The 11,635-nt window shown below is 41.2% G+C and overlaps 1 protein-coding gene across 1 annotated transcript; it reads left to right on the forward strand.

The window, feature by feature from the left end:
- The first annotated feature begins 4,829 nt into the window (after positions 1–4,829).
- On the forward strand, positions 4,830–9,063 carry LOC137256455 (uncharacterized). The gene is made up of 2 exons (XM_067794297.1): positions 4,830–4,989; positions 8,477–9,063. The coding sequence occupies exons 1-2, from the start codon at positions 4,830–4,832 to the stop codon at positions 9,061–9,063; spliced, it is 747 nt and encodes a 248-aa protein (XP_067650398.1).
- The last annotated feature ends 2,572 nt before the right edge of the window (positions 9,064–11,635 follow it).

Raw genomic sequence — 11,635 nt, forward strand, 5'->3', positions numbered from 1 at the left:
GTCAAGCAGTATAGTCTGATCTGTTGTTTTCAGCTAGTCGTATTTTCTAAGTTTTGCCCGAATTTACGAGTAAACATGCTTTTCTGGATATCCGAAATGAGTTATTTCGACATATGGGTGAGTGAGTGCGTGAGTTTAGTATTACGCCGCACTCAGCAATTCCAGCTATATGGCGGCGGTCTGTAAATAATCGAGTCTGGACCAGACAATCCAGTGATCAACAACATGAGCATCGATCTGCGCACTTGGGAACCGATGACATGTGTCAACCAAGTCAGCGAGGCTGACCACCCGATCCCGTATTTGCAGTTGTGTAAATTTGAGGGATACAGAGCAACAGCCTAAAAACAGTTTGTTTCTATTTCCGACTTTACTTTAGCGATCATGACACAGATTCAGGTTTATGGTTAACATTTAACATTGTCTTACATAATGAAAACGTGCCTTAATCAAAGTGTGTCTGAAATTATTGACCTTGTTGGTCGTTTGTTGGTTGGTCTTCACCGAGATCCCCTACATAATGTTTGATATAGTAGTATAGGTGACACTATGGCGTATTTTTTAATGGGGAATCCTATGTTAAAATTATCGGGCAAGAGGTCCCTCAATTAGCGCGTTCTGCCGCCGGGAGCAAGCACCGCCCACTAATTAAACACATCGCTGAGTTCGGCAAACACCAGTCCCGCGACGCTACCGAGAAAAGTACACTACCATCCAACCGTACAATATACAAATCAACGATAATGACCACAGGAGGTAACACAATGAATACAACTACACAGACGTCCGGCATCAAGGTGTAGTTCAAAAGTATTTTCAATGAAACCGCCATTAATTAGACAGATACACACGTGGTCTTGTAGTATAAATAGATCTACCAAAATGTAGAACTTGAAAACGGTGATTAAATGTTAATTGACAGTCCCAGTTAAATACGTGTACTCGGACAGTGTTACAGTGCATGCGGAACGGCACAGGCGATGCTCCGTGCTATGGAACTGACAGAGTCGAGTCACATGAGTTAGAACAAAATCGTCAAAGACTGTTGAGCGTGCGACAACGTCATTTGAGAGTGCCTAAACTTTAGTTTAACATGTCGTACCTGTGTGACGCCTGCTCTGGTCTGCTTCCAGTGGACGCAAACGGTGAAGATTATCAAGGACTATTTTCTTGTGTGTATTGCAAAACCAAATTGAAATACACGTACCATCGTTTTCTGACCCATAGCGGAAAGTGTGTTGTGAAGAAAAAACTGTCTTCGAAGAAGACGCACTCATGCACATGTAAGCGAGTGCACTACACGGACTAACCATGATAATATACAAGAGATGTTGGTGTCGGTACTGAGACTGTGGTCTGTTAGCGTCACCGCTATCTATCACTGTACATAATGACCAAAGTTTCTCTTCTCGAGTGAATGCATATTCACAACTATTCAACAACAACCAACGAAAGGTACAGACAGGAAAGAAGCGCATTTATTTTACTTATTTATGCAATTTGTACATTTTAAAAGTAACGGGCGTTTGGTTTCATATGCGCGTCCACCGTTTCCAAAATGTCAAGGACGCACAAGCTGGCTCACTATCAGTGGGATGCTGTAAGGAATAAAGAATCATGTTCAAAATTCGTATCATGCACAGCTTTCTACAAAAAAACTCCATCATCTGAAGCAATGTCCTATAGACACGGATCATGACATCATCGCTATCAAATACAGGGGCATGGTATTGAGCCAACATCAAAATCGTGAAGCACTGCGAGGTAAGACATATTTTATCGTTATGTTATGTCATCTTCTTGATATATACATAGAACTAACACATAACATCAGTAATGATGTTACATCCTATACGACTCTTGTCATTTTGTCATTATAGTATTTGAATCGAGTATTATGAATAATTGAAACACTGATACGTACTTTACCAAAATTCTTTTCCATGTCCGAGTCCCAACCTTGGCGCTCCATCCTCTCTCGCTAACAATCCCACAACACTATCTCTTTCGCTGCGAGACCGTCTGTTGCGTAGTGGCGAAGGAAGAAGAAGATCCGATTTCGGGAAGCGATGGGTGTTACGGGAGCTGGTGGCAGAACAAATGTTGCGGGAACATCATGTGGTCGCCTCAAAGGCCTCCTAGAAATCATACATTCCACCGCTTCCCTCCATTTGGCACGTCCAACTGCCGACGATGAAATAGAACTTGAGTAGGATTCGAAGGTCTCCTCGATGTTTGTCGTTCCACAGTTTCCAGCCATTTACCACGTGCAACTGTTGTCGGTATGAGAGGGTCATATCATCTTGGGGGGGGGGGGGGGGGGGGGGGGGGATGACATGGAGACAGCAAAGTTGTGTATGACATCAACAAGTCTGATGTTTTCCTTAACAAGACATATATTTAGTCCAGTTAGCAGATATTCATCTACCAACGATCGAAGATATCTGTTCGATAAAACGAACTCTGTATCGAACAGCTGAAAAGCTGAAAAATGTCGCTGGGGTAAAGGTAGAGTGCCATTACTGTAAGGAAGGATCACCGCAAGAATAATGCGAAGGAAGAGTACCGAGCTAGTCACTACTTATAAACCCGGCGTGTACTAATGGAACAAAGTATAGCGTGTACAACAATGGAAACGGTAACTTTACTACCGCTATAATAACTTCAAGGACCATTTTCCTTCTTGCGGTTAATTGCAAACACACTATGTCTGTATTGTCTCACCTCATGCACGCATGAATTAACAAATCCCCACTCCAACTCGAAACATCGTTAGTTCTTTTCAAATACAAATCGCGCGTTGAAGAAAATAGTATTTAGTAAATACAATCAGTGTTACACTTGTGAACGGACAAACACTGTGGTCGTAAACCAGGCAATGAAGACAAACACATCCCCACCTGAATAAACCAGACACCCATCTCTCAGTGACTATTGTATTGAATTCATTCTTCACGGTCGAATGACAATTAAATGTCCAGTGGAGAGTCCCCCTGCTAACACACGAGATAGCAACTCTCTCACGCGCGTCTTTAGTAAATACAAACTATACTGGACTGGGTGAACGAATATAAACAATTAAAACAAAACAAAAAACCAACCTAATATATACGCAGATAATGTCGAATGAAAACTACAAGGAGAAGAAGAATGAACAAGCGCATGAAATATCTTCTACGCAAGACCATTCATCCTCAGAAGACGACTCGTTCGATAAACCGTGGTTTGTAGTATTCGGTGATTTCATAACAATACGTCCCACACAGGACGGCAGAGTAGATTCATCGACCAATGCGGAAAGAACAACCCATAAATGCAAGAAGTGTGGTTTAAAAATATATAATGAAGTCGACACCGAACATCACTGAAATCAACACGTCTGCTATCTCAATGAAGAAGTCGAATTTAATAGACCATGATCGAGAAATCCATCACCGAGACACACAAGTCGAGAGGTAAGTACTAACCATAACGAATGTAATAACATCACGATATGGTATATGTGGTTGTGTACTAATCACAACGGTGTATTTATTTATTTTTTATTTATTTTCGCAGCGCTCATCATCACGACGCCCATCGAGAACGCGACGTATAAGGCGTCATCATGGCACTGTTAGAATACTACAATCAGCCTCAACCGAACTCCACTACATTTCAGTTCCAAGTACTGAATTGCATCAACAAACTATAACGTGTGAATCCTACATCATTCAGTGTGCATCACGTCTTAAGTAAAGCAGAGGAAATTGAACTTAACTGTTGTCCACAATCGAACGGTGACCTCGCATTCTATGTGGCTACTTCACTGTTGTCAGAATGCTGTGCCCACCGGAACACTGTCACAGATTCCAACTATATCAATATCGCTTACACGATGAATAATTGGCATTCCTATATGAATGTAAAAGAGAAAAAGATGAGGAATATTAATTCTTGGAGAAAATATCGGTGGAAACAGAACAAATTAAAGAATCATCTATCAGAATGGATGCATACAATACAACACTGCATCGCTCGCGAATCAAGCAGTCGTACATTATATAATAGACGGTGAAGGGCGTGTATACATCTAATGTAATATAAGGGTTATTATAGCTAAAATGAATAGAATTTTTTATAAAAGAATAATAAATAATAAAAACAGCGGCATCGGCTTGGAAACATTTACTGCCAACAACAAAACGACGGAGGTCACTGACACACATTTTACAAATATAGTCACGTCATAGAACAACAGAGGTGACGTCACTATTGAAAGTGACGACATTCGACCTTGACCTTTGCTCATACTACCAGCCGCCATTGTTTTCAGTGATCAACAACGTTAGACTTCAAGTCGATATTTTCATTGCGGTATGTTGTCATTTATGGCACAATCGTTATGGATGGCACAAGCAGGAAAGTGCATAATGGCACAGGCACATGTGACGAATGGGAGCCAGATATATGGTCAATAATGAACCCAAATTCATTCGAGCCGTAGGTGAGCTACTTATAACGTCACCTAACAACGGGCTTGATAATGGCCCGTCGTCAAGCATTTTGCGGGCGTTATCAAGTTACAGTGGACCGCTCATTTCTGATAACGAGCGGTCGTTTTCATGATAATATAATTTATTCAATTTTATATTTAATAAATTCATTTAAGTGAAGGAATGGGCGTGATTAGGACATCTTACAGGAGTTGCCCCCCTTTGACAAGTGTCAGTGATCACATGATAGCTCGTAACGTGCTGCGACCATTTTGAAGCCGGCAAGCAAACTGACCAGACGTCTACAGTTCAACGTAGGTTTAAAGTCATCGCTGGACCAAAATTTAGTGCACCATGACCGGACGGGGAAAGCAGAGACGAAAGAGGAAGCCACCGCAACACTCTACCAGGCAGGCGAAGCGATCGAGACCCGACAGTGCAGGCGAGACGAGCAGGCCGGGCGAGGTGGCAGTTGGTAGATCTACAGTCACGTGCGACGCAGGAAACCAGACAGGTGACTTTCCTCATATTTGTATTGACATTGATGCAAGTAATGCTAACCCCCGTCCCCATGATGGCCCTACAGTTGACAGGAATTTCAATACTAATTTTGAAAGCAAAAATGATCTATCGGTAGAGTCAGCATTTGACAACATTGGTGCGCTTGTCCCTCAGAATGTCAAAGAAAAGATACGTAATGGAGAATATGTTGAGCTGACATCATTGGTCAGAAATTCAAACATTGACCAATCACAGGGCTCGTTAAAACTGAATAGTATGGGTCAGATAGAGGTTGTTCGGCATGCAAAAGAAATCGGAAATATTTTTGAGTGGACCTCAGCTTTCTTGATTTTTTCAAGTATATATTTGGAGCAATTTCCAAACAAACACCAAGAAATACTGAAGTATATGCACACCATTCGAATGGCGTCCCTTCGTAGTACAGAATGGAGAAACTATGACAAACAATTTCGGCTTCGAATTGGTAGGTTTCCACAGATGTCTTGGGGAACTATTAACACAGAACTTTGGCTATTGTATGTAAGTTGCAATTCCGCAAAAGTGAATTTCAACAAGGGAAGCATGCTTCCCCAGGGGTCTAAAAGATCAGCTGGCATGAAAAGGTTTGGCTATTGTTGCGATTACAATGAACCAGGAAAAGTTTGTACAAAGAAGGATTGTAAATATCCTCATGTGTGTTATTCCTGCGGGGAAAATCACCCGGTAACCCGTTGCCCATCTACCGACATGACCCAAAGCAGGAGGTTATTTCAGAGACCTCCAATCAACAGCTCCCACCCCAATAAACGTAGCTAAATTATGTAGTGAACTGGCACACTACCCTGACCATGAGAATGCACAACTTCTTGCATTGGGTTTCACAAAGGGTTTCAGCCTACAATATGAAGGTACACAGCATGCTAGGGAATCTGTAAATTTATTGTCAGCCAGGGATCCCAAGTTTGAAAATATCATTCAACAGAAATTGGACAAAGAGATAAGTTTGGGTAGGATGTCAGGGCCATTTGACTCCCCACCTTTAGAAAATTTGATTGTTTCACCCATTGGCATAATCCCGAAGAAAGCTGTAGGTGAGTTCAGACTAATTCATCATTTATCTCATCCTGAAGGTGAATCAGTTAATGACTTCATTGACCCAAACATCTGTTCTGTACAGTATTCATCAATAGAAGATGCTATCTCTATGATTCAACAACTCGGCCCTGGGAGCTACATGGCTAAGGCAGATATTAAAAATGCTTTCAGAATTTGCATTTTATCGCCTGACAATTTCAAGCTACTGGGAATAAAATTCAAAGACAAGTACTATGTGGATAAAGTATTGCCAATGGGGTGCAGCATCAGCTGTTCAATTTTTGAGAAGTTTCCAAAATTTCTACAATGGGAGGTCAAAAAGAAATTATCAAACATCAAGCGTCACGGAGATCTCCTGCATTATTTGGATGATTTCTTCTTTGGAGGCCATGCTGATGACAAAAGAGAATGTCAAGTGGTTTTGAGGACATTTCTGGAAGTTTGCTCTGATTTAGGTGTTCCAATTGCAGAAGATAAAACTATTCATCCTTGCACATGTATTGAATTTTTAGGATTCAAACTGGATTCAGTCAAGCAGCAAATACAGATGCCACAGGACAAAATCAGTGAGGCCAAATATAAGATTGAACATATTGTTGATAAAAAGAAAGTTGCAAGGAAGCAGTTAGAAAGTCTTGTCGGTTTATTAACCTTTTTCTTGCGCGCTATTCCGATTGGTCGTGCCTTTCTCCGCAGAACAATTGATGCTGTGTGGAGTGTAAGAAAACCCCACCACAAGATTAGAGTGACAAAAGCACTTAAAGAGGATCTAGGAGTATGGCAATCCTTCTTACAGAATCACAATGGCATTTCAATTTTTCTGGATAGATTTTGGACAAGTAGTACAACGCTCCAGTTGTATACAGACAGCGCAAGGGGCATTGGTAAAGGGTTTGGTTTGTACTTTAACCGAAGATGGGCATATGGGTGTTGGCCGCAATCATGGCACAAACTCAAGTTAACAAGTAACATTACCCTCCTTGAATTCTTCCCCATTTTTATTGCAGTTCATATTTGGGATGAACATCTTAAAGGGAAGAAAGTTATCATTAACTTTGACAACAAAGCAGTTGTCGCAATTTTGAACAGACAATCTTCCAGATGTAATTATGTCATGCATTATCTTCGGAAATTTGTACTAAAATGTCTGCAAATTAATCTACTTGTGAAGGGGCAATACATCCCCGGGGAAAGGAACAATATAGCAGATTCACTGTCTCGTCAACAGATCAACAAATTCCGGGTCTTGGCTCCCGAAGCAAATCTTCTCCCAGACCATGTCCCAAGTCACTTATGGATTTGAGGGTGGAATGTCAAAGGCTAATAGACAATTCACTGTCCACAAGTACCAGAAAAGCCTACCATGCAGCTGTTAAGTCATTTTACCAGTTTCGCAGTAGCCAAAATCTTGGTGGCTATGGTCAAGCATCAACAGATGATGTTTCATGCTATATTGCAAAGTTGTCATTCAGGAACATATCTCACTCTACTGTTACACTGCATCTGTCAGCAGTAAGCAGGTACCACCTCATTAATGGATGGGATGACCCAACGGAAAGCTATTTGATAAGAAAATGTGTTAAGGGGTATCGCCGTTGCTTCCAGACAAGAGATTCTCGACTACCCATAACCATTGATATTCTTAAAAGGCTACCAAGGGCATTCCATCACATTTGTACATCTGTGTATGAATCCCAGTTATTCACTACAATTTCCACCACTGCATTCTTTGGATTCCTTCGGATTTGCGAAATCATAAAAGCGTCTGATGCAGAGTCAAACCGTGCGTTACAGTTTGATGACATCAAACTGTTTGACTCAAAATTGCAACTTACCATAAGATTCTCAAAAACTGACCAGTATGGCCACTCAACCACAGTCATTTTGCCATCGCAGTCCGATAAAGCCATTTGCCCGGTTGTAGCAATGAGACGTTTCCTGGCACTTCGGCCAAAGATTCATTCATATCTTTTTGTTCACTTGGATGGCATTCCGGTTACAAGATACCAATTTACAGCAGTGTTGAGCAAAGCATTGAAATTCTTGAACCTGCCGGAATCAAAGATGAAATCACATTCCTTCAGAATAGGGGCAGCAACATATGCAGCTTTGAAAGGAGTATCTCACGACAGCATTTGCAAATGGGGGCGATGGAAGTCCCAAGCCTACACACGCTACATACGCCTTTCAGTGTAACCATGGGCAACCAATACCGTTCCAGTGAATGTTACTGAATATTAAGGTTTGTAGTAAAATGACAAGGGTTTGTTTTGGGAGGTTTGTTTTGTTTTGCAGAATGTTTATTCAGGTAACCCTGACTTTTGTTCACATGTTTGTACAAAGTTTATTCCCATTCTAATTGAATTGTTTTCTCTATCCCATCTAAAATCAATTACGTCTTTCAGTGATATGGATGATGGGTTCATCCCTTGTATACTGGGCGCATAGAAGAGCAGTAACAAGACCAATAGGTATGCACTTGGGGTTAGAACAGCACGGGGTATCAGTCAGATGGCATGGTCGAAGAGGGATGCAATGGGACAACCTGATACCTATAGTGGTACAGCAATTGAGGAGACAGCCACCGCCAAATATTCTGCTGATCCATCTAGGCTCAAATGACCTGGCCCGCATGCCAATTAAAAAACTCTTGAAATGCATTCATCAGGACTTGCTCAAGCTGAAAAGTTTATTACCAAGTGAAACACTAGTGGTATGGTCTGATATTCTGCAACGTAGAACATGGTGGGGTGCTATAGATGACAGGGCCATGGAGCGCAAACGAAGACGATTCAATAGGTTTGGTGGGAAAGGTGTGACTGATGGTGGCGGATGCCACATCAAGCATGACGAGATATCCATCGAGGATCCGAACCTTTTTCGAGATGATGGGGTTCATCTTTCTGATATTGGAAATGACATTTTCTTAAACAGTCTCCAAGGGGGTTTGGAGGCATTCATTACCAAGGGTGTTCAGAATTTTCAGAATTAGTGTAAAGGTTAATTTGCTTTAGCTAACACCATAAATGTGTGTGTTGGTTAGGCGGGGTTGAACTTGCTATATACCAAGTTCAGTGGCGGATTTCGAGGCGAGCTCGTAAAGTGTTGGTGGAAATATTGCTGTGCTTTCGACCCTGTGGGTCTGCTTTCCAAGTCCTGACGCCGTCTTACAGCGACATCTAGGTGTGACCAAACCCGCAGAGGTGAAATGAACTGTGAGTAGGCTAAGGACATGATTGGTTTGTGGCATCACTAAGTGCAGTACCCCTGGTTGTCACAATTGCTATAGCTATATGATTTGTGCTTCACTAGGTGCAGTACCCCTTGGTTGTCACAATCATTGCTGCTTGATTCCTATAATTGATTGATGGCATCACTTGGTGCAGTACCCCTTGGGTGCCACAATCATTGCTGATTGATTCTCTAATGATATGTGCAGGAAAACCTGTCATAAGAGACCTGAACTGCCATTACCTTAAAGCTTCTCTCGATTTCCGCCTCTGTAATATCAAGTAATAAAGCTGCGCCCATTACTGCCATCACAGTTGTTTTGTTCTGTTTTGTGGTTATGCCAGGAGTTTCACTTAATTCTATCCATTTTAGCTATAAGCGGTATTAATACAGGACGAGTAACCATATAATCTACAATAACAACGTGTAACCATATAATCTACAATAACAACGTGTAACCATACAATCTACAATAACAAAGTGTAACCATATAATCTACAATAACAACGTGTAACCATATAATCTACAATAACGACAACAATGTCCGAAGGTAAGAACTTACGTTTATTATTATTATAATATTGTCTTTCATTTTTCACTTTAAAATAATGAAATCATATATTCGCGCACACATACGATACATGAATAAACACTTATATACAAGTATACATGACTTATACACTAATCACCTAGTTTTTTACACGCGCACACATTTATACATGAACGAACAAACAACCACACATCACATGAATAGACACAATACTATACATTCGCGCGCACACAATTATCACATATATAACACGAATCACGCACACATACAAGCATACATGAATAGAAACACTTATGGTATACATATGAATGAACATACACTAGTCTAGTTTTCAATCGCGCGCACATTTGTACATGAATAAACACACAACCAAACATCACATGAATAAAAGCAATAATACTATCACATCTCAGGAATTAGTAGTAGGTAAGACGGACAGGTGGTACTCTATGCCGTGTAGAACGGCGGAGTCATTCGGGACGATCCTGGGTATCGATGCGTCGTCGTCTTCTTCGTCTAGCTAGAAATACATCTACCGAGGTGTGAAGTCTCAGTTCAATCTCCCTTCTAATGCAATCCAAACCGTGGTAGATCCACGTCCTCAAGAAAAACACCACCGCTCCCAAGAAGCAGCAGAGTGCGTCATCCAAATAAGAAATCACATCTGGTGAAGGAAATGAGAAACAAACACATGTTCAAATAAAGTCAATACGCAGTGAGAGTGTTCAGACTCAATACAAAACGCGTCTTCGAAATCGGGGGGAGTGGGCACACTCTGGAATCGGTTCCGACCAACTCCATGTCCAGAACGAAACGCTGACGTGCACCACGACGACAACACTGAACAAAGAGACGATGCAATCGTCGCCTACAAACAACCCCAATCACGAGGGTAAAAGTTACCCATCCTCCGCTCAGTACGCCAAGGTGGTACCAGATACCTTCCAAATCTGCAAATCGAGAAGAAAGGGAAAAGAAATCAAGACATACCCCGGTTGATATTAGTTTATCCAGATAGTACCTCTTCGTACAAAGTATTTTCTTCTTCTTGCCCCGTCGCAGTTCGATAGCAGAAGGTAAAACACTTCGCATATGAAAGTAATTTGTCCTTCTTTTCAATCTACACATAACACCACACATACATATCAAGATCACGCAAATCACAATCAAGATAACGAAAACTACTACGAATAAATCCCGCACTGTCTCTCTGTCGTCAACAGCAGTTTTCGACGAAGCTCTATCAACGTCCGTAGTAAAAACACCACTCGTCGCAATGATGTGAGAATTCGTCACCATAGTAGAAGTAGCAGTAATAATAGTGGTAGTCCCAGAAGAGACGGTAGAATAAAAGAACCTGAAATATGAAGAAGGAATCTAAAACCATGCAATAAAGAGAGAGAGGGAATGATAATTACTCCACTAATCACTTTTGTCAAGGTTTTAATGCTGTAAATATGACATATCTACCCTCCAGGAGACGGCGTTCCTAAGTTGGAGGATAACATCTGCCCAAATCCATTTCATTCCAGAATAAGATATGTTTAAACAGAGAGAATGAGGTTTACTAACTAGAGCGCTATCACTTATCGCGTACGTTGTGAAAGAAGTTGTAGGTGCCGACGATCCGGTGACAACTAACAAATGAGAACAGAAACAAAAGTTAAGAAAAGAAGCCTAAAAATACAATACAATCAATAATTAAATTACATTCGCTTTCAACATTAAACTAATACGATAGCTAGTATCAATACCTGTGGATGATGGAGTCATGGTGTCGAGG

This window comes from Haliotis asinina, chromosome 11 (genome assembly GCF_037392515.1).
Source record: "Haliotis asinina isolate JCU_RB_2024 chromosome 11, JCU_Hal_asi_v2, whole genome shotgun sequence".
Classification (NCBI taxonomy): Eukaryota; Metazoa; Mollusca; class Gastropoda; order Lepetellida; family Haliotidae; genus Haliotis; species Haliotis asinina.